Below are 24970 nucleotides of genomic sequence, written 5' to 3' on the forward strand. Positions count from 1 at the left end.
GGACTTTGAGCTGGACTTCGGTGAATGTCATAATTATAACAATGAATGACGGACCCCCTCGCAAAAAAAGAGACATTCGTTCTTTCTTCATGGTCAGAAATGTAAGTGCACCAGTTATACATGCTTTCCATCACGCTTGAAAACTTAACCAACACTTTGATGAATGGAAACGTCTACCTTGTAGGCAGGTTTAGCAATGACAGGACGTAGGCCCTATCGGATGATTTTTAGTGCTAATTTAGGCTGTTTTCTTGTTGGCTGGCTGTTTTATCCACTTGCATTTATCTGTTCTGTTGTTGACACAATTTAGGACAATCTTTTGTCTCATGTCTCTAATAATTGGTTGGTAGGTTATGCTCCCAAAATAACATGATGCTCACGCATTTCTTAATTTCTTAATAGAATAAAACGTGTATTATCTCTATTGTTTGTGTCTGAGTTTACATATCTTTTGACAACACCCTTTGCAGGTAACACACTGCCAGGATCCAAAGATGTAACAATTTTCCACTAAGTATATACAACATAAAAAATGCAATTTATTCCCTCCAGGTACCTCAAATATGGCCCATTTTGGGCACAATTTTTCAAAATTTTCGCATCCCCCCGCTCGGTCGCTACGCTCCCTCGCCTTACCCCATTACTCTAAAATAAAATCCTGGTGAGAACCCTGATGAGGGGTATATTATATATTTTCCAAAACTATGTAGATCGAAGTGAACTAACTGAATTATGCTCACACAAACTGATAAACTAATGCAAAAATGTACTTTTTGTTAAAACACATGACTGATGACTACATTTATCATGAGCTGGCACGCTGGCAAGGTTGAGGTGCATTTTTATTTTTTAACAGTTTGGCAGTCAGCCATGCAGTAGATGCATTTCTGTGTTGAACGCAAGCCAATTGTCAGAGATGTTTATGAGCAAGTAGAAGCCGCGAAGTCCTTGTCTCACTATTGTCTGACTTCTCAGTCTGAAGTAAACTGGCCTGAGGCAACCAACTAGTGATACTCGGTTCACACTGAGGCATGTTAATGCACCTGTCACAAGAAATGTACATACACCCTCAGATCTTCCCCGTGTCAAACACATTGATCCCTCTACCCAGAAGGCCCTAGGGCTGTAACTCAGACCTTTCATGCTCAGCTTGTTTCACTCTTTCAGTGTGGTGGCCATTGTCACACATAATGTTTTCACGTAATTCCACTTAATATTTCCTAATTCAATACCTGTGTTTCTCAACAGGCTCAGATTTAATTGCATTTGTAAGCAGGGCCACTCTGCCTGCATTAGATCCTACCTGATGAATATGGAGAGCTTTAGCAAACCTCCTTGTCACACAACCACAATGTTTTGTGCCCTTTTGATTAACATGGAATGGAAACAATTAGGTGGGGGAGGTAGTGAGGCAAAGCAGCAGCACATTCAACAGCTTTAAATGCTAATTAGCTAATGGAGGATGAAAGAGCAGGCAACTGGCAGGGTTTCACATGAACACACTCTAACTGTGGCTGCAGCCACGCTGGTTTCATCTGAATTTAGCAAGACCACCACCATTTTGTTTCCTTGGGTAACTCAGACAATACAGCCATCTTGTGCAATGTGAGATTTTTTTTTTCGTAATGATGCTCAAGTTAGGTCTAACTTAAAGCTTAGTTTAAAGCTCCAGTGTGTGGGATTTAGGGGGATTCGTGTCAGAATATGGCAGAAATAATACCTTGTTGATACCATGTGTTTAAAGTACAATCAGAACGACTATTACACAAACAAGCACGGACCAGAGAAAACATAAGTGAACACACCTGGTTGGTGCCGATGGCATGTTTGCTTCAGTCACCTATGTCATTAACAACAAGCCTCCTCCACATGGCTTACCTGCTGCTGTGAAAACAGAAAAAAATCCAAACTTTTGGATGACTTTATAAAAATACTGTTGTCTCTGTATATTCTAAAATTAAAAAACAAAACAAACAAAAAAAACAAGTTGGTTGACCAGCAGCACACACACATAACACAAACATGAAAATTTACAATACACAGAGGAAAATAGGAAATCTTTTTTTTTTTTTGAAAAGCAGGAAGTTAAAAATGCTTAGCAGTTTTTAAATGGTGCAAACTATTTATCATCAAATAATAATTCATTTTCTGTTCAACTTATTGATTAGCCAGCTAATTGTTTCAGCTGTGCAGCTACACCAGGCTTTAGCTACACCATCGATAGTTGAAGAGAAAGATAAATTAATTGTTCTGAAGGTAGGTTGTGGAGTTTTTGCTGCTATGGAGCGATATTTTCCCCTGTTTCTTGCATGTTTACATGCACATGCGTATAGAAAGCATGTTCCTGTAAATGGCTTCACGCGTGTTGTGTGTATTATTACTCTTGTTAATGCTTTTATTCTTTTTATGATGACATTTTGATGACGATATAGAAAAATATAGAACACTGCCAGTCTTATACCACAACGCTACACACACCTTCGTCTTGTTTAACCCCTTCTGAATCACAGGTAGTTTTGTTCAAGGGCTTTTAGGGGAATTTTCTGTCTTGGAGACAGCATACTTGACAGGGAGATCTAATTTAATTGGACTCAGTCTGTTATTTTGAAGGAGCAATCAAGGGCCTATTTAAGAGTCCCCACCAATGTCTAACGACTTTGAGTGTTTACATATTTTATCACTCACCGGTGTATTACACTCAAGTTGACATGGACTATAATCTGAAATAAACATCTCTATCATCTCTCCCCAGTTTGTCAGGGACCATACAGATGGGTTGCCGACTCTGTTGATTTCCCCTAAAAGCCCCAAATTTGTCACAACCTTCAGTGCTCCTTTGAGGGAGATAGAGAGGCTGTGAATAAGAGGGGAGGGGGATGGTGGGGAGGGAGCGCATGCTGTCATGAAAAGAGCCGCTTCCTGGCTGGCTAGATGCAATCATGGGCACTATCTGATAGCGCCGGAGGAAATTGGATGAGCTGAGAGCCGTTGGCTGCCAGTGATGGGAAAGATGACTCCTTTGTCACTGTGTCAGTCAATTCCCTACTCTCACCTGAGAGACCAATCAATAACACAGGGGGAGAGAGAGAAAAAGGTTTTTTTTTTCTTCTTGTTTGTAGGTCTCTGTATGCTGTGGGCTGCTGTCAGTTATGAGCTGTAAAACACCCTCTCCTTCATAGGAATGTAGTGTGCCATGTTATACAGTATACATAAATATGCCATGGATGTGGTTGAATGTGAACTATTTCTCTAGATACTTTTGATGAATTATGTTGTATGTTGTATGTGTAATTACTAAGATGAACACATAAATATTGCACACGTGGCCTTAATAATTTTATTTGTGTCATTCACTATTCGACACTGTGTGTTTACCCAGAAAGATTGCATCCTGAAAAAAGTCTTTGGATGTGTCGGATTCTGGTGCTGCTCGTAATAAATTTTCTCTCATCTTGACAGCTTGCAAGTGGTGCAACTGCTCTCATTAGCAACTGCATCATTAGTTGTGCAATTTTAGTGCATAAAACCCAGAGAGACTCATATCAGTTGCTGTCAGGCATGTAGTATTACATCAGGCATGGAGGACACCTTACATGATGTATAAACAGAGACACTCACTGAATGATTCATGACCGTGATACCAGAAATCATGAGCTTCAACATATTCTGTGCACAATATGGCCAGTGCAAGTTCTGCGTAAGATGATGCTAAACTGCTCTTCTTTTCCTTCCTTCGCCCTCTGCAGTTCCCCGGTACCTGCGAGGAGTCTGCCTCCCCATTCGTCTTCATCTGCACCAACCCCCAGGAGCTGCTGGTGAAATTCCCCATGAAAGGGAAACACAAGATCTGTAAGTCCGAAATTAGCCTGAGATGCCTAAGATTTTTATACATATATAAATGGACATGTAAAATAGTGATGATAATAGTCAAAGATTCTGATTGCTATATATTCATTAATAAAACAAAATCACACACAAACGTTTCCACACACACAAACACACACACACACACACACACACACACACACACACACACACACACACACATGTACAGATCCTTTCCAAGAGCCATCTGTAAAGACAGGATTTTGCTGTCAGGTTGCCTGGGGGACAAGCCAGGCCTGGATGTGCAATGTTGTTGCTGTATTGTGTGATTTATAATAGGACTCTCAAACACATTTTCCCTCTGCTGCCATAGCTGCTGCTGCAAAATGATGTACCTGCAAGCTCTTTTGTTAATATTTCAAAACCCTCTAAAGACTTGAGAGGATTGTTTATGCAGCTGTGCCTCTTTCAGATCTTTCCAGATCGATAGACGAGGCTTTTTTTTTTCTGGGTAAAATGTTGCAGGAGGTGTGCCCTTTTTAAGAAAAAAAATAATTAGCAAAATTTGATTTAATGACCTTGTATCAATTTTTGTGGAAATGGGGAACGGTGGAAAAGGATTTAGAGGTTTGGCACAGACCTGAACAGTGACAAATGAAATGACGTGCTTGTAAAATAGGATGTCAGCAGGTCTTGAAAAATGTGTTTGATTACTGATTCAGAAGCTTTCAGGAGTCTGTAACTACTGTTAAAGTCTTCAGACTTGGTTTGGAGTGAAAGCTTTTCTCCACTTGTGCTCCTGCACTTTTATTTTCATTTCCAGAAACCGTTTCTACATTTCAGTCTAACCGGCATTAACATGGACTTGGAATAAAAGGCTGAACCTGATGACACATGCTGACACATTGTTACCGGCTTGCTGTCGTAGGCACAGATTGCTGCAGGGAAATCTGCGGTTTTATGAATCAGCAGCTTACTTTCTGTCGGTGGATGAATATAAATATAGCATTGTTGAACTCTCCCGTAATAAATTCTTAACCACTAATAGACTTTATTATACATTGCATGCCTGCTTCTTTTCCATCCAGGTTGTGTTTACTGAAAGATCTGGTCAAACATCGTCAAATGATGTCTCAGATGAAATAGAAACACACAACCTTAAATTTATATCATCCATAAAGACGTCATACCAGCAGTATTTCCAAGTAGGTTACCTTTGTTGCCCGTTGAGAGATGTACTGGTACAATACACTTCTCTCCTCTTCCTTATTGCCTTTCAGCTTTGTTCCAGCTCACGTGTAATCTGATATTCTTATTCTCGGCCAAACATAAACACACTCACTGTGTGGCCACTGCTAATTTTCTGACGACTGTTTAGTGATGCAGTCTGGTGACTGCTTGTCTTAATTTAGTGAAACAGACATGAAATATCCACATCGTCCCGACATAATAACACATTTGTATGTTGATTTGCCCCCAAAATGGACACAGACACCCATTGATAATCCTGTACATGTACTCTGCTAGATATAGGACAATATGTAATTCAAGAAGCTGTGAAATATGTTTGATGTCATGTTCCCGTCCCATATATCAATTAAAATATATCACAAATTCAGTATAGATTATTCTGTATGTACCAACTATTTGTCCATCTTTTTATAAAATAGGCTTTTTAGTTTTTAGTTTTTTTTGTGATAATTTTAGGCACATAATCAAGTCAAACCAACATGTCATAATTAAAAACAGTCAATCTGTTTATACAAAACAAGGACCCGAACAAATATCCTAACTAATGCATAAACAAATAACATAACATACACAGTAACTACACCCACCGACATATGTCCTTACACACAAACGCACACTAATGCAGCAGTATAGATCAGGATGTGAAATATGTATGATATCAGACTCCCATCACATATTATTTCAAAATATTCAAAATATAGTAGAGGTTATTCAGTATGCATCAAAGTTATTTGCCCATCTTTTAATGGAGTAGGCTGTTTGTCTATAATACAGCGATGTAGTGTGCATTGATCACAGTATGCTCCCTGTCGTACATGTTAGCTTGGTATTTGGATTGGTTATCCTGACCCACTGGACCTACACAGTCCAGCGTGTCTGATTCTTCTGTCACCAGCTAGCTTTTCACTATCTCAGTCTCTTGCTCTCTCGCCCCCTCTTCCACCTCAATTCCCACTGCATCTCACGGGTCAAGGCGTTGCCGCTCATCTTACTCAGGGGGGCTTAGCACAAGTATTTTTTGCTCTGCCAGCAGCTTACGTTGACAAGATCCGCTTGTCACTGACATTGCCAGCCATCTCATGCCTCATCAGAATGAGAGAGGAGAGGGTACAGTTCCCTGCTTTTCCATGCATTTCAGCAGACTCAGTGCTTTATTACATAACACAGACAGTTGTTTTTCTCATTAGTGTGTTTAACATTAACGTGGTAGATATTTCCTTTGGTAATATGTAAAATTGTGTTGTGTGGCTGCTGAGATTGATCCTATCATTAAGCAAATTCTGTAATCGTGTTGTGAAAAATGAGAATGGGAACCATGATTAATATTAGCTGGTACCTAACTAGCACTGGTGAGCTGGTAAAGCAAAAACAAAAAGTTTTCAAGTCCTTTTAGGGTGCTGGGGTGTACACACAGGCTTTTCCATTCATTTGAATGAGGGTCGAGTATGTTGGCCGCGGTAGTGTCTGCCAAAAAATGGAGTGACACAGAAGTTGAGTGAGATCCAACTTTTGGAAGAACAATGTCAAGCTGCAGCCACCAGTCAGATGCTCAGACCGGTCAAACCTCTAGAGTCGGTCTGACATGTCTCTGAAACTGAGACTACCCAGGTGGGCTAAACTCTGATACTCTACCTGTTGTGTTCTGACTTTGTTTATTTCATGTACCCAGCTTCTGAATCTCTGTCTGGGATTTTTCTCTGGCAATTTATCCTGCAAAATAGTGACTCAAAGAAGTTTAGTTTGGTTAGTGTTCGATGGTTTGAGACAGAGAAAGAGCAGTGGTCGAGAGACATAGACAGTGATTGAGGGTGAGGGAGCATCGATAAAGCCTGATTCTGTCTGTCTTAGTCACCTGTGACTAACCCAGAATTTCAGTCCTGGTTTTTATTGATAATCATTTATATACACTTGTATTAGCTCCTTGCAAACAGCGGGTCCATTTTAAGATATACACTTAAAATGCTCAATAGCTCATAGGTCATAACTGCTATGCTTCCCATCCAATAACTCAGTATTGCACTTACACCAAACACAATAAAATAACATCGAAACCAAACACATAATATGTAACACCCACAGTACTAAGTTAAACATTACTCTGCTGGTTTGAAAAATATCATGGTCTAACTGCTTTGCTAAAGGTTTGTTTTTCTTCTCCCACGACATCTGCACTTTGTCCCTGAAAATTTGCAGCTGTTTATATTTTATCTGAATGGGAACTGTTTTGATTAATCTGACTGTGGCAAGGCATACAAATGAGCTGAAAGCTGCATTGTGTTGCAGTCTAGCGTGTTGTTTCTTGTAGGATCTGCAGCACTAACAAACGCTTCGCTTTACTGGCAGTATAGTAATATTGCATATTACAGCCGGAAGCTTGAAAGGTCAGAAAAGCTAGCACGTTCACGTGGATGAACATCATTGGACTGCGTTTGGCAATTATCAAATAATGCGATGCTGCCTGTCTCTTCAGGCAGTTTTACAGTTGGCTTTGTAGATAATATACTCGGCTACACTAGATGCAAACTCAGGTTGATCAGTCATTACCCTATGGAGGAGTCTGTGACATTTAAAATGGCATACAGCCAAGGCTCACTCCCTGTAATAAGGAATGTCCATTATGGTTTATAGTCACATCCTGTGAACATTTATATCTGTGTGTGTGTGTGCTTCTGTGTAAGCTGAAGGTCAGCCTGGGTGTTGAAAGCTATTTGGCTCTGTGACATGAACCCGCATTTCCTTTTTCTCTTCCTCATAGCTATCCTTCACTTGCCCCTATGTTTCTCATAGCCTGACATCCTCTACATAGTGTGGCTATGTATACACAGCTAGAAAAACAGAAAAACAAATCATATTCCTCTATTCTTTTTTCTTAAACTACTATATGTTGGCTCTAATCCAAAATGCAGAAACAAACCTGCTTTTCACCCAGTAATAATTTTTATTTTTATTTTTTATGAATAGTTTTATCTTTTATATTATATTTATAGAGGCAAAATGGTCAAAAACACAACATCATCTAATCCTAAACGTTGAACAAACAAACAAAATGATGCATTGGTCATCTTGAGGACAGGGCACAGTGGGCAGTATCCGGTATCATGCAGGGATCCCTGACTAAACCCACTTGGCCGCTTACTGAACCCCAAACCACTTGGTGGCATCACAGTTAGTCACAAAATATGTTTCATTTTAAAAAAAATATGAAGATCCTGGCGGACATCTGGGCTGAGACGATTATAATTTATTCAATGCGTGGCGGAGACTCTTTTCAAAATCATGTGGGTATTTTGTTCCTGGCATAAACAGTTCCTGCTCCATCCCCATTTGTCATCTTAAACTGAATTTGTTTAGGCTTCACTTTAGATCCATCCAAGCATTTGAAGACCCCTTGAATCACCGTCCATATCAAATACATTTGAACTTTAAACCGATAGACATCATGCTGGGACTGTTGTTACTGAATGAGCCTGAAGCTGCTACTTTCTTGCTCTGCAGAACAAAGCATGAGGTAACCTGAAAAATTATGTTTGACCTTCCTGTTACGATGCCTCGGAAGAATTAAAATCCTATTAGTTTCAAGCATGAAGAGTGCATACCCAGAGTAATGTTCCATGAGTGAATCAAATGGCTTTAAGCCCTGTTTAAAGAGTGATCAACCAGCAAGAACCAAACGTGCAAATCTCTTGTTCAAGCACTCCTATATTCAACTGACAAAAGCACTGAATTACTCAGAGGAGAGCAACAGTTCAAGATCAGTCTGTATTATTCAAAATGTGGTTAAAGTCGAGGCATTTAATGCCTTTTGTTTATCTATCTTCATTCATTCACATTTACAGGCTTCAAATTAATGCTAGGTATGCCTGAAAATGTTATGTTGTAAGTTCAGTAAGTGTAGTGTGAATTTGTTCTGTTTTGTGAAGATTTATAAAGGTTCATCCAATATAATGTCAAGCAATACATTCACACACAAACATAAGCCAAAACAAACCCTGAACTAAATGAACCTGAGAACGTGTTTCTGAAAGAAAATGCTGAAGGAAAAGAAGCAGAAACAAAACAGAAAATCCTTTTAAACAGCTTTTGAAACAACCAGTTTGTAGCGGCAGCCAGCAGCGTAGTTAATGATTGCAACCTCCTCACATCACCCCATCATTTCTAGCCAGGAAGAGAAACAATGATGGTTGCAAAATGCACAAGAAATGCAAAAGACCATATTAAGAGCTACTATTTAGTTTGTCCGTTCTGGGCTACTGTAAGAAACATGGACTCTAAGGAAGAAGATCTGTAGATATATCAACAAAAACATAACAATTATCAGCTGATTATACCCTAATGAAAACACAGTTATGCATGTACTACTCTATTTCTGTCATAATCTGTAGTGGCCCCTACATCTTACACACTGGAAAGAAGAAAATGTAATTCCCACTCTTCACTCAGTTTGGTGCTGAACATATACCCCCCTCTGATATTACATATGAATTCAGTGAGTGTTTTGTGAATATTGCGTTATCTTTTCTCATAAAGATTAGTCCCTCTGAAGGCTCTCCCACAGATACAAAGGAGCTCTCTAAGGTTTGATCCAGCTACAGAGAAGGAAGTCATGGATATAATTGCGATGATGAGAAATTGAGCTCCAGCAGCAGGTCATGATGAAATCTTTTTCATCTCTAGTAGCGCAAGTCATTGACATATATAATCTCAACATCATTCGAGACTGGAGTGATTTCAAAGGACCTCAAGGTCAACAAAGTAGTTCTCCTGCCTTAAGCCTGAGGCGCCAACATCATTTTTGTTCCATTTCTTCAGATTATCTTTTCTGAAGTACAGCAAGAATTCAGTTTCAATCACTATTCAACCAGTTATCAAAAGCAAACCGTCGGAGATTGTTGAGCATGAATAGAAAAATGTACTCTTGATGTGATTTTAATGATGCCATCCAACTGCTAACTCTTATAATAATCTAATTTGTGTTGTCACATCTCAAAAGATGTTTTTAAACAGTATGTCGAGGCGCGGCCTGATGAAGTCTTTAGAGGTTCTCCAAATATAGTTGGACATGGCTGTCACCAGCAAAAATGAATTGCTTAAACATACACACTGTCAGTAGTATATTGTAAACCTCAGAGAAAACAATGGGCTGGGTAATTATAGGCCAGTTGCACCAATTTACCACCGTCAAACCAGAGGACATTGTTTATTTCCTTTCTCTGCAATGTTATCTCAATGTTTTTTATTTTGGAAGAACATCCATGCACCAAAATAAAGCTTTCGTTTCTCAGGTCTTGCGAGCTCAGTCAGTGAACTACTTGGTCGGTCTTCATTATTTGTAATTGTATGTTTGTTCATGTGAGACTTTCTCTTAAATGGATCCTTAAACACTCATTGAACAGAAGAGTTATCGGTGTATCTGTTTACAGTGCAGTCAAACAAACTTATGTCCTTTTAATAAACCCACTGTAAAAAAAAATAACAAATTTAACCATGTGTTGTTTTGTTTGTTTGTTTTTGATAAACAACCGGGGTTAGCACTAACCTCGATGCCAAATCAACAGTATATAAAACCAAATTAGGGTAAGCCATTTAGTAAAACAGCTACAGTTCAGTTCCTGATAAATGTATTTTTCAAAATAACACTGCACATTTCAGATCGGCCGTTTATTGTAACCAATTCAAAGCACACCTGTGTCATAATAATACCTTTATGTGTGCATAGAAAATCTTAAACTCATGAAAAACGGGAGCTAAAACAAATTTTTGTTGTTCACTACACGAACGACGTCTTTCACCAGTTTTTAATGTGAAGCTACAGCAGGAAATGTTTGGTTTGCATTTGCAGTAATTTAATACGGCTGTGATACAGTAAGCAGTGAGGCTGATATCAGAGACGTAGAATTAATACAATAATGCTGGATGAAGACAATCTGAACTTGGTGTGGAAATGGCGGATTCTGCCACTAGTGTGGTGATTACAAATCTAAATACATTAAAGAGCTACCATAGATAGTATCTTGTTAAAGATTACACCTTTAACTGTTCTACATCTTAAATGCTTGTTTAATTTAATCATCACGCTGTTCTTTGACATCAACAGGAATCTTACTATATATAATGCACCAGCGGCACATACAGTAATTTATCCACTAGTATCTACTCTGTGCCTGCATTAAGATGTGTCACCATGTACTCTGTTAAAAAATACAGTTCCCTGAAATCCAGTACGTTACATATAAAGCACCCTTATGGGAACCGCTTGAAGCGAAATAATCTATATTTACTTGCTCCTGTGTAACAGCCACATGCCCGGGGACTAGTGAGTACACATCACAAATAAATGATTCCCTTTATTTCTTTGTTATGCATTCTACATCATACCCCTTGTACACATTGCACTTACAGCACTCTTTCAATGTCATTTGCATTTTCCACGCATACATTATCGCGCTGTTGCAATATGGATCCCTTTTATCCCTCAGGTTGCGCCACATATGGAAATAACACATTATATTCCCAGTGAAAATACTGCAGTTGAATTTTGCTCTACTAACCATCGGCTGCACTGTTACCTTGTGATTACCTCTTTGTTTTATGTGTGAAATCACAGCACCATGGGATTGCAAATAGAGAAAGCCAATTACCTAACAAATGTCCACCCTCTCTCCTGAGGTGGTCATGATTTTTTTTCCTTTCTCTCCTCTATTTCTTCCCTGCGCTCTTCCTCTGTCATCCACTGCTGGGAGACAGAAAGAGGTTAGAGCGACGGAAGTCCTCTTTTGGTTATTTATTCATGGATTTTCCATTTAATATTCATGCCTTTTTCAGGACTATCTGGGTGCAGAGGAGAATTTGCTGCCTCGAAGGCGGCCGGGGCCAAAAATCAGGTTTCAGCTCCAATGAGCCCAGCGGATGAAGGGAAGAGAGAGAGAGAGAGAGGGAGATAGAGAGGGAACAAGAGAGCGGGGTTTCATGTGTTCTCTAGTAAATGAGAGGCAGGCCTTGAAGGTGACAGGCTGTGTTTATTACTGATCTGTCAGCCGGTTAATGGGGAGAGGAGAAGAGAAGAGAGAGGAGAGAGCTGAGCTGCTGCGCAGAGACCAGAGCACACAGACATGGGAGCAAGAGGGAGCCCCAAGCAATAAACTTTGCCATTCTAGATCAGCTTGTTCTTACAGATTCAGTGGCAACACTCCTGCATGCTGAATTACATCCACTGGCAATGAAATTAGGATCTGTAACAGGAATGTACTGTGTCCTGTTGTCTACATACATTATGCTTGCATAAATTTCATTATCTGTCCACAAGGTCTGCGTGGCCAGTCCGAATGCAGCCTAAAATGTACGACTGCGAACTGTACTCAGAAAGATGTGTTAGCACGTGCTTCTACAGGCGAATATACATAGCGTTCATTGATTTAAAGATTCAGCTAGCTGGATGCACTTGTCTTTACGATGCGTTCTGGTGATTTGGGAGGTGTGCATGTTGGTTTCTCTATGAACAAGCAGCACAGAGCAGATCGAGTTGGCCAGAAGTAAAAAATGCCATAGAGAAATCCGGTCGATTTTCAAAAAAAAGAAAACACCCGTGGCAAACTTATGATTGTTGACAGCAAAAAACTATTTTGCTACCTAGCATATTTACTCGTGGTTCAAGCACATAAAGCAAGAAGAAATTACCCGATCAGAGCTGCGAAGCTGCATGGAGAATGGACTAAAACAATGGCACAGCCATGACGTAACGGAGCCAAGCCTGATCCAAGGTCCAAGGCATTAGAAAATTCTAGTTTAAACAGAACCATGTCCATTTTTAGACTAAATCCACTCCTTTACATACCTACCCTGAGGCCAATAGTCCAGTCCTGTACAAACTGCAGAGCAGCAACTCTATATATCCGTATTATGTTGACGTATCTCGTAACGTAAGTATAATGAAAGTCAAGAATAATTTCTGTATCCGGTCCAAAATATAATCAGCTTTTTCCTTGGCTCGTGCTACACCCTTTCACCAAGTTTAGAGAACAGCCAGTTTTTCTGTTATCCCACTGACAAAGACACTGCTCTAAAAACAGAACTTCCTTGGAGGTAACAAAGAAAATGTTATCAGTTGAGGACAGTCTCCTGCTTTCACCTCAAGTACAGTTTTGGTCGAACTTACATTTGGTCACTTTGCCATTATATACTGAACAAAAGTACAAAGGAAGACTATTATGACTTCTACTATGATTTCTTGTTACTGTTGCCACGGAGGCTGTGGTTTTATCAGGATATCTCAAAAGTGAAACATATTACAATAAAGTTTGGTGAAGATAAGGATATGTAGGATTTTGTTCAAGGATATCTTAACATCACAAGATATACTAGACTGAACATGTTCGTCTGACTGTACCTGACAGTTGACTTACCTAAAATCTGGCATAAGGACTGTATGCTATGATTATTATTGTGTATTCTGATGTAGATCTGGATCTGCAAAGGCAGATTTTAGGATTTTAGAACATTTTTAGGATTGTGTAGCCTCGACAGAGACATGCTTTGCCTGAGAGCTTTGTAGTATTTGATTGCACTTGAGACCAGACGCTTTATCAGCTGCCCTTGGTAATGAAACCTCCTGGTTTTCTCTGTGAAAAGCCTGTGTTAAGAAATTGCTCTTTGTTGTAGTAATAGAGTTGTCTTTCCTTATCTTCGCTAAGCATTGTTGCCTTTATCAGTCGCCATTACAAAACCCATAGCAATCAGCATTTGACGTGCCAGTGCTTGCTTTAGTGGCACGTTTAAATGCATGAATAGTATTGTCGCATAATGTGAATGAATTATGTAATCGTTTGGTATCTACTGTTACAGAGCTTTCATATGTACATGTCATGCATACATGTGTCCTTTGCTCAAACAGCTAGTATCTGATACGTGGAGTGTGTTTGAAGCCATACTCTATCTGGTGCAAGAAGGTTACTGAGTCTTTTGTTGAGATATAGATGTTACTGTGTTTTTGCACAACCCAGTTTTTCTGATGAAGCCTGAGGGTTTTACACTCCTGAGGATAAAATGGATTCAGTCTTCGAGAATGTAACATGGATGAAAGTGTAGCAGGGAGAGTAATGCTTGTTTCATGCACTCAGCGCAGTGGATGTAAGAAACATTGGCTATGGAACCAGATCATTTCTGCAGCACAAGTCATCTTCACTCTTTTTATTGGGGAGAAAAAGAAACTAAAAACCTTTTTTCACATCCACGTTTGGCCCATAATAAGTAGCTGTTTTCATTCTTACCTGAGGCTTATGCAGTGCACGGCTAATCTTTCATTCTCAGTCCACTCTGATCCAGGGTTTGAACGTTCATCTCCTCCCAAAGCACCACACACACACACACTCACACACACACACACACACACACACACACTCACACACCACAGTTTCACATTCTTTTATTTATATGGGTCATTGTACTTCAGTGGAGGCACACGAGGCATATAAACTGCTCTTGCTGGCTTCAGTTCATTTCAGTGCTTTTGCAACAAGAATGTAAGCGTTCATGTTTACGTCTATTTCTTTTTGTTTGGGTGCACTGTAAGTATGTAGCTCTATAACAAATATTTCACATGACACAAAAACAGATTTAAACACATCTGTCTTTATTTTTGATTGCACCCTTATGTTGTGTGTTCTCGGCTGTCTGTTTTCATTCGCACATTGTCTTTTGTTTTCTCCACTTTGTCCGTCTTTTCTCTCCCTTCGTCTTTGTCTCCGTGCTAAGCCTGTCAGAGTAATCAATCTGGGTCAGCGCAGAGGAGGGGGGATGCAGACAGATGTGCTTTGCAATGTGATCGATGTCCTTGATTAGTGAGAGATTACTACTCTGTGTGTGTGTGTGTGTGTGTGTGTGTGCGTGTGTGCGTTTGACTGATTTGAAAAGGTCTGCTAGTTAGCATGAATGCAGTTAGCCTGCTGTCTTGATTTTGTTAATTTGTCAGGTTAGGAATTGAGGATCAATAGGTGGATTATTTGCACAGTTCAAGTAGCTGGCGGAGGTGAGGATGTTAAACTAGACATGGCCAATGAGTCACTTAATATGGTTTAAATGCGTTAATTCCCCAAGTGAATTTTACACCAAAGTCTAGTTTAAATAAATGTATGAACCCTTTACAGTCTTTCCCAGTGAAAGAACTGTAAACACATAACTATAAAATCATTTAAAAACAATCCTTGTTAGTGTTACATGCTGTGTAATGACGTCAGCGTTTCTAACTCAAACCTCAAACATATGTTGACATTTTATGTCGGCAATTTTTGGTTGCTTATCAGCTGATGTTTACACCGATCACGATTAGAGCTACTATTGATAACTATACTTATAATCAATTCATTGTTTTAGTCATTTTTCAAGCAAAAATGCTTTAATAGAGAACTTTAAATCTTTGGGTTTTTAACTGTTAGTCAGACAAAATGAGATATTTAAAGACGACATTTTTAAATGAAGAACATTTGTCACTATTATCTGGCATTTTAAAGAGGAAATGGCTAACCGGTTATTCATCTGTGTTTTGCATGTCTAAAAGTCATTCAAGAATTTATTTGAATGCAAATGTTTGGCCATGTTTCAGAATGAAAATAGTAATTATAATACCTTTATTTAAGACACTTTAAAGGCTAAGATCATCCAAAAAAACCAGCAACAGCAAAACAATAAAAACACGTTAATTTCTTTTTTAAGTTAAATATTAAAAGCAGTTTTAAAAAGATATGTGTGTTTGTGGAGAGAGAAAACAACAAAATACACATGTTTGTGAAAGTTATCATAGTATTACTTCACCAATATTTCAGTTATGCAGTATGTTCATAAAGATTTCACATAGTGGTTCATATCCAGTGTGCTCTGCAACACTTTGTAGCTGTGAACAGTAACAGTAAATTATGTTGATGTTGGACACAGGTATGATATTACCTAATTATGTAAAGAGTGACCTGTGAAAAACACAGTTGTATTAGTGTAAACACTGACACACTGCTACCACGAGGCTCTATCAACATTTCCTTCAAAACCAATGCAATCACCTTTCTGCACTTGTGAGAAAGATCAACAGTGGTAATTACCCTCAGAGGAGCCTGTCAGCTTTCCATCAGCTGTCAGTGTTTTCACTCTGCCCGTTTTTTCAAAAGAGCATTTGAATCTTGTAGCTTTCCTCTCCCTCCGAAAAGAAGCAGACAGATGTTATAGCCATTAGCCTCGGGGAGAGACAGCACAGATGTGTCAACAAGGCTTGACTTTTACAATCCAAGTGAAGTCTGAGCAAACAGTGGCTGTGTAGAGGCCTGTGTGGTTGAGCAGTGATCCTGGGACACGGTTGCACGGTGTTGCCCCGGGACTCCAAACAGACCGTGACTCTAGTTCTCATTACAAGAGTGGGTCAGACCACCCCAATACGGAAAATAAATAATGCAGGGGAAAACCTGAGTGCTGCCACCTCGCTTACAACATTCACACAACCTTGTCCTTCATGAATAAGTGGTTCAACCTTTTATATACTCAGACTGTAAGCTATTATATTGGTGGGTTTGAGCAATACGACGTGCCAGTTGGGGCTGCAGCTAACCTTAAAAAATCTTTTAAATCCTGATTTAACTTGCTGATTATTTTCTCAATGAATCAAAGGTGAGGTAGGTTGAAACATACTGCTCAACATACACAATAAATATACAGTTTTCTATCACATAAAACCTGTGATACATGATTCATTTTTGCTAGAGAAAAAAATGATTTAAACAATTAATCAGTCAAAGTTTGTACCAGTTATTTTAAGCTCCATGTACATAATCTAAATCCACTCATTTCTTACTTTCTCATGGCCTCCAAAAAAACCCTCGAAAATTCTTTATCTTAATTTGATCACAGTTTCCTGTAGCAGCTTTGGAAAGTCCAAGATGAAAGAGTTGAATTTTTTAATTAAGCTGTAATGGCAGCAGCAAGTTGATATTTTTCCTCTCTGTACATTTTCTCCCTAGTCAGCCCCTCTCCCTCCCTCCCTCTATGTTTAGCTTGATCTCTTCAAATTTATTTCCTACTTTGTAACCAGAGGCAAGAGCCCTTGACTTGCTGCCCCCACAGCCGCAGCCAAGGCAGCCATTTAAGTTGTGATTAAAAATTAATGGTTGAGTGAGAGGCAGCAGAGAGGGAACAGGGGAGGGCAGGGGAAAGAAAGAGACAATGCTCGAGCAAGAGGATAGGCTTTGGAGAGGGGAGCAAGACCAAGCAGCAGCTGCTCCCTGATAGAGGGTGGGAAGGTCTTCTCACAACTCTGCTGTTTTTAACTGCTCAGCTCACGCCCCACCATGAATATTGCATTACGCCACTATAGGGCTCCTTGTGTTACCCCCACTGAGAGCTGAGCAGAGTCACAGTCCACAGTGGCGAAGCATCCAAGTAGAGTTTGCCCCCACTGTGATGGGGGTATTCACATTTAGACAGACGCACCACACAAACCAGACCAGCTTTCACACCGTTTAATTGCCAGACTGATTCAGAGAGGACCTCTGTTTGTATTGCGTGTCACAAGCAATTATAGTAAGTTCAGCCACAAAGAAAGGAAGAATATTTGCTGGCATTTAAAACCATTGTTACTATATTTTTTTTGGGCTTGTGATCTCTGATGAAGCTGTTTAAAAGACTCCATTTCCCAGCTTTGTTATGAAATAAGCACAAAGGGACAGATGTGGTTTTTATTAATACACACATGCTGCAAACTGTTGTCTTTTAATGCATTTTTATCTCACTGTTAAGTCAAAGCTTTCTGTGGGAGGTCAGCAGAATAAAGGGCAATCAGTTTGAGTCTTGCCGATCCAACTCGGCGCATCAATCTGACCGCTCTCTGGCCATTTCTTTAAAAGCTAAACAGAAATACCCTGGGACCACACAAGGTCCTGACCTTGACTTTACCAGATGATGAGTAGTGGCACTTACATCACGCCCTGACCTTCTTTCTGGCCTCTTTCTCTATATTGTTCCAGTACAGCATTTCTTCTTCCAGTACCCATTAACACATGCACTCCAGTACTGCCAGCACTGTTCCCCTGTTGTGCAGCTCATTCACAGTTGTAGCTCATAGTGAATTGATTGGAATATATTTAAAAAACATGAAAGAAGGCTGAATATCAATTAGTTTTTTGTTCAAACAGGGTCTGATTTTTGTAGTTTGGTCCATTGTTCTTAACAGTAGTAATATTTTCATTGCCAGTTTCATCATTTCAAGATGATATGATGATAACCTGTTTTATGTTAACAAATCGCCAGTTTAATCCAATAAAAATGATACCATTTATTAGGGTTGTGAACGATAAACCGATGCGACCGGATATTAGGTTTAACAAGTGAGAGATACGGCTGCGTCGTTGGCAGCCTCCTCAATCGATACGAATTAGCCATGAATTCATAGATGAATCGGTTGTAGAGTCATGGATCGGGTATTGCGAGACTTCGGTTGGCGGTTAAATCGGTTGGCGGCTTGACACACTTTTTGACTTTCATAGAATTGGCTTCTTTATTCAATAAAATATCTACAATAAATATTAACCGTAGAATCAAATCAAATTGTATCGTTCTTACACTGTATCGATTCGTATTGAATCGGTCTGTAATAAAAGTATATCGTTTTTTAATCGTATCGTAACCTGTGTATCTAGATGCGTATCGAATCGTTTATCAAAGAGAGATGTGCAACCCTACCATTTATGCATATAAGCTTACTATGGAGCTAGCATTGGAGTCGATTTGTATAGTTTTGTTGGATTGGACGACTGGAAGTAACCAGGCTAGCTGTTTTCCTCTGCTTCCAGAGAGGAAACTGAAAGTGAACACATTTATAGTTAATGTACTTGAAAGGTCTTTAACCATAGAAATCTTAAAGAAAGTAGCTGGGAATAAGCAAGTTTGGAGAGAGAAGTTTACAGATGTTCAGCATCTTTAGCTATTAAGCAAAGTTCTGCTTAAAGTAATGAAGCTGAACATCATGCCGGAGAGCTTTAAGATCATGGCATTAGATTAGAACCATTAAGTGAGGCACAAATACCATCTTAATGACAATTTTTCAAGTGAGAAGCTTGCAAACACATTAAACTTGTCAAAGATTCAAGATGATATGAGTGCTGGTAATTAGTTAAATGATTTTTAGATTGGTCTGATTGTTGCTCACCAAGCAAGTATGATTGCTTTTATTTCCTGTGTGATGTATCTTATAGAAACATGTCATATATTCTTGGAAAATATGTTTAATGTTTAATATTTTCTCTTCCATGTGCATTTTTTCCCCTTGAACTACATGAACATATTATCCCAAGGAGGAGCTACTGTTCAATTATTTATTGTACTGTCGGTAAAGAAGAAAGTACCTAGACAATCAGACAGAAAACTAAAATATTGTCTGGGTGGTCTGTGTGCTTAACTATAAACACAAGAGCTTTGCTTGTCAGTCAGAGGGCAGTAAGTAATCTGACAAGTGAGATGTGGCACCAATAGAAATGGATGTCATGTAAGAATGTCAAGTTTAAGGTATAATCAGATTTGTAATACACTCTTGCCACCTCCTCCTCATCACCCACCTCCTTGTTGCTGCACCCTGTTCCTTCCGTTCTTTCCACGCTTCTTACATAATTTGTTAATTCTGTCCTATTTCCTCTGCTGCTGCTGCCATCACTGTTCTTGCTTTAGGTCTTATTTGCAATGCTAATGAGGCGAGGCAGCAAGTAATGGTTTGTGGGGGGAAAAGAAGCTGCCTGGAAAGATGGTGATATGGTAATATGGCTCACATTGGCATTCGGACAATTCTCTTGGAGAGTGACTACTTCATTGCACACACAGTGTCGTTGTGTAAATTTTACTAGACCTCATGTGCACTGTTAAATGAGCGAAAAAAGAAATCAGAACTAGAAGCTTGTGGAAACATTGATGTGTTCATTCATACAAAACCTCATTGCTACTTTTACGCAAGAAATCATTGTTGAGACAGAACAGAATCTCTACTTTTGATCTATAAAGTAAAAACAAAGAAGGAATGCCATTGCTGCAGGCATCATTCATCAGAAATCTAAATTCATAAACATTGTTCTCACTCTAAATTTTGCAAAATGATTGCAGAGAAAAGCTACAGTAGTGCAGTACAAGGTTTGATCTATAAATTTCACGATGCAAATGGCGTGAGCTATACCTTCAAGCTTGCCCTCACCTCTCGCTTTCCCATCACTGTAGCGAACCAGATGATTCTTGATTAAAGCAACAAGCAAGAAACCATTATTCGATTTCAACCCATGTCACCATCAGGCAGCTTTCAGTAGGCAGCCCTCCCCACTTATCTCCCTACTGTCCATGTGATTGAAATTACAGTCACGCCAATAGCAAAGGCAAGTAAATGGATTATTGAGCAACTGTAAGTGGCTCGCTCTACAGAGCTGGCTCTGTGTGCTCGCCAGCCAGGCACATATATTCTAACAATAGCAATATACTCCATGTTGTCCATGTCCATTCGCTTTAGCAATACACGTATACACATAGGCTTAGCAATACTTTGAACCATTATTCCTGCTTTTAATTATGATTTGCCAATAAAATGTTGCCATCTTGGAATGTTTCATCAAGCTGCTGTGGTCAAGTTAACAAATGCCAAAGTTGTACTCATGACATACTGATGTCTGTTTGAAAAAGCACCCATCTTAATGTGCAGACCAGTGTGGCCTCTACTTCAAGTCCATCCAAATTTAACAAGTCACAAAACTTCATCAATCCATTAAATCGGAAAATGGTGGTCTTAAATTAAGACGGATATTGTAGCTAATTAGTCACAAACGTACAATATAACATCGTCAGGACATGGTGCAAACTTTTGATATGTAATATCCCTTGTTTTTTGCCAAAGAGCAAAAAGGGTTAGTGACAAAGAGCTTCTCAGACTGTTAGATATTTCCAGAATTGTAATTTATTTTAATTCTAACAATAGGGGCTGAATATATTCCTTTTATTCCTTAAGAAAATCATTTTATCACCAAAAACGTGTATTCATAATACATTCGGAAGTAATACATCTTGGTGCTAAGACCAGTAAATAGAGCATTTAATGTATTATTCTTGAGTATAAGAACATTTATATCCTCTTACAAAATTATTTTGAATTGCGTCTCAATTAAAGGAAGTCTTAAGACATAATAGATGCACATGATTCATCGAGGTTTAGAACATAATTTCTTCTATATTAGATGCATAATGTCATTTTTTGCCCTGTATTAGTGAAGCAGTAATTATCATTTCTCTCCATGAGACATTTTCTCTAGTGTCCAATTAAAAAAAATAAAAAAATTCAAGAGTATCATATTCATATCATCTCTGAAGACCTTATTGCACCCAGCTGGTCGAACATCCCTGGTGTTTTATTATTTTTTAAATGTATTCAGAACAATGTTTCACTTGTCTTTTGTACTTTTTGATGTCTATTTTGATTTTTCAACAATTGATATTCATCGGTTTAGTGGAGAAACAGTCCAATACCCTGTAGGAGCTCCCTCTTGGCAGACTGAAAAATCTTCTTCTTTCTGTTGATCTGACTTTGTCTCTTCCGAGTTAGTTCTTTCTCTCTTTATTTGTAGTCCAGGGCTTAACGGGAAAGATCGAATCGAGTGAATGGGTTGTTTGAGTTGGATGACCTCGAAAATCTATGGAGGGGAGGGGTGAGATGGAGGTGAAGAGGGTATGAGTGTATATGTTTGTTTTAGCGAGAGCCAGTCGGTTGTGGGTGGATTGTATGTGATGAAAGGGATTAGGTTTACCCTTGTGTTCAAGAACAATAAAATAAAAAACCTATTGGTTCAACCGGCATATGATTATACTTGAATTTAAGCCTCTTTTGGTCTCGCTGAGCTACATCAGTTTTGCTCTAATGTGTGCCACAGAAAACTCCAGGTTGTTTTTGTCTCCTGCGGTGTGTCCACAGGGTATCCTTCAGTTCTCGTCTACGGATTGAAGCAGGGGTCTTTTCAAGTTTATCTTATTCAAACATGCTGAAATAACAGTATGAGATTACATGTCTCTGTGACTTGCTTGTGCACAAATGCATTAAAAGCTAAAATATAGATATTATGTTCAGTTTAGTTTAAAAGATGCCGACTGTAGCTGTCACCGCGGTGCACCAGGGTGTGTTAAGCAAGCTGGAAGTGCTGAGGTTACCCATGTGTGCCGTATACTGTCATACACTGTCTGAGTAAACAACACACAAACCTGTCAGATATAAAATATAGATATGAGACTGTGCTTTACTATTTGTGGTCGCTAGATAAACGACGAAGAATGCACACACACTATGTGTGGAGAATATTTCTATTTAACGGCCCAAAGATATAATTCTTCTTGGATGATGATCCCGATACTCCTTCTGTAGCCTGATTAGCAGCTCCTCCACCATTTTGGGTAGAGATCTTACATTCGTCATGATAACAGACAGTACGGTAAAGTTTGTACAGTCTTTTCTGCTCCCAGTGCTTAGATCCAGCATCCCCGTCTGCATGTCCTCACTTTGCCACGGATCACCAGTCTTTCCACGGAGAATATACTAACAGTCAAACGCCAACAGCTGTTCTTGAGTGTAAACAAGTGAGCCATGGCTTTTTTTGAATGGGTCACCTAATGTATCATGATGTAGTCTGTATAACAGAAAAAGGCAAATCACGAATCTCCAAGTCCATGTTTGCACCAAATGGATGGTTTCAAAAAAACTCAAAAGTACTGAAAGCACTAAAAACACAGAGAAGTGTTCAGAGCTACTGTAACTGGCTGCCACCCATGTGGTGCCATGGCAACAGGCAAGAAAATTAGAAAATGGATGTCACATTTCTTTCTCTTGAACTTCAAAGTAGACCTTTTAAACAATCGGAAGTCAAGCTGTAATGATTAGTTGATTAATTAATAAGCTGATCAAGGGAAATTTATTTGTCAATTTTGATTATATTTTGATTATTTAATTGTTTAAGTCATTTTTTTTAAGCAAAATGGGTTTTGGACCTTTGTTGTATGATGTTGCTTTGTGCTCAAGGATATTCTAATGAGCATTTTTTACTGTCCCATGACCAAAATATTAATATTTTTACTTATTGAACATATAAAATCATTGAATTAATAATTATTTATCCTTTTATTGTGGCTCTGAGTCTCATTTTAGGATGTCATTTAATTTCAACACTGGTTTAGAATATGAGCATGTGTGGTCTGTTGCCATTTATTTTGTATTCAGCTTTTTATTTAATTTTGCTCTGCCTGTTGGTGTTTGCCAGGAGCATGACAACACAGTTATACTCAAAACAGTGCCAAAAGCACATTGGCAATTGGTGCAAAGGTCAAAAGCAGTTTGGCTCAGCATGATTTGAACCATAACCGGTCCAAAAACAGCTGATCAGACAATCTGTCTGACCCTCAGGTCACGTTCATTAAGGTGCCCAAGCAACAAGAGAGAAACCGAAAATAAAACACAATATTTTAACTGCATTTCACTGAGCTCTTAAAAGCAGCCACTTAGCATTAAGTACACATTTTAATTGTGAAATCGTTGCGTTTGAGTGGCACGCTACTTGAAAACACTTATCCCGTGCCTGCTCCCCGTGGAGTTGGGTACTGGAGCTTCAGCAAACAGACACAGAAATTAGAAAATTGAAAGATTTATTCCATTTATTCCAATCATTAGACCAATATGTCCAATATAATCCAGAGATACAACAAATGGAGTATTACCAGCCATTATGTGGTTGAACGTTTATTCATCATTTGCTTTTAATTAATCTTACATACTACGATGGCAACTACTAATTATTTCTTTTATCGATTTAATCTGTAGATTACTTTCTTGACTAATTGTTTGGACACTGAAAAATTGCCATCACCATATCCTAGAGGACAAGATGGCTTTATCAAACGTCCAAGTCAACAAACCAAAATCTATTTAATGTACAGTCATCTAAGAGCAAGAATTGATTGATTAAGCAATTACAACTCATCCAATACCATCACCTACACATGCTCTGTGGTTGGTTGGGATTTATAGTGCAGTATCTGTAGAAAACCAATAATCTGTATGTTGCTTGAAGGGTAGTGGAGGCAAATACGGCTGTCAGGAAAAGGAAGAGTGTGACACTTGAATTGACTGTCAGAAGAAACAGAGGCAGTGTGGTCTCTTAAGCTTATTCGAGTAAGGATGGAAGTAACAGTGCCTTCTTCCTCCCGGTTCAGCTCGCTCTGCAGCTATTCACCGTATGAGCTCTTAAGTCTTTATCTCAGTCGTTCCCTCTCTCTGCCTCACATAACTCTCTTCACACTTCGCCTGAGAGCACCTGAGCTTTCAGGAAAAGGACACACACACAAACATATATATATATATATATATATATACACACACACACACACACACACACACACACACACACACACAGACACAAAAGGCATAGATACAAGTCCAGCTGAGCCCCCCTGCTTACATGGGGGGTGTTAGGACTACATCTCTCCCTCAGCTGTGGAAATAGCCTGATCACTGATGGCTGGGAATGGATATAACCCAACACCAAGAGATTTTCAGCTGAGGGGGAAAAAAATCAGGTCATGTAATGTTTGCAAACTAGACCTTTTTTTATGTGTCATTTTTCTTTCTGTCTTTGTAGCTTTGGGGGGGGGGTAGACCTCAGTTTAGAGAATAAAAAGAATAATTACCATAGCAGACATGAAATAAATCTATCTCTCTAACTATTTCCTTCTCTGCTGCTGTGACTACACTTAGATCAAACAACAGTGCTGCCTGAAAAGGTCAAAATCAGCTAGGAAACACTTTGCTTTGCTGTGAAATCGTCCACCTTGATTTCATGGCCTAATCATTTCAAAACAAATGTGA

At 39.0% G+C, this 24970-nt stretch overlaps 1 protein-coding gene across 1 annotated transcript in view; it reads left to right on the forward strand.

Moving 5' to 3' along the window:
• trip4 (thyroid hormone receptor interactor 4) overlaps positions 1–24970 on the forward strand; it is a 75802-nt gene that overhangs the window by 24424 nt on the left and 26408 nt on the right. The window contains exon 12 of the mRNA XM_010732790.3: positions 3747–3849. Within this exon, the coding sequence (XP_010731092.2) occupies positions 3747–3849 (103 nt within the window). The remainder of the gene's footprint in view (positions 1–3746; positions 3850–24970) is intronic.

Source organism: Larimichthys crocea, chromosome VIII (genome assembly GCF_000972845.2).
Source record: "Larimichthys crocea isolate SSNF chromosome VIII, L_crocea_2.0, whole genome shotgun sequence".
Taxonomy (NCBI): Eukaryota; Metazoa; Chordata; class Actinopteri; family Sciaenidae; genus Larimichthys; species Larimichthys crocea.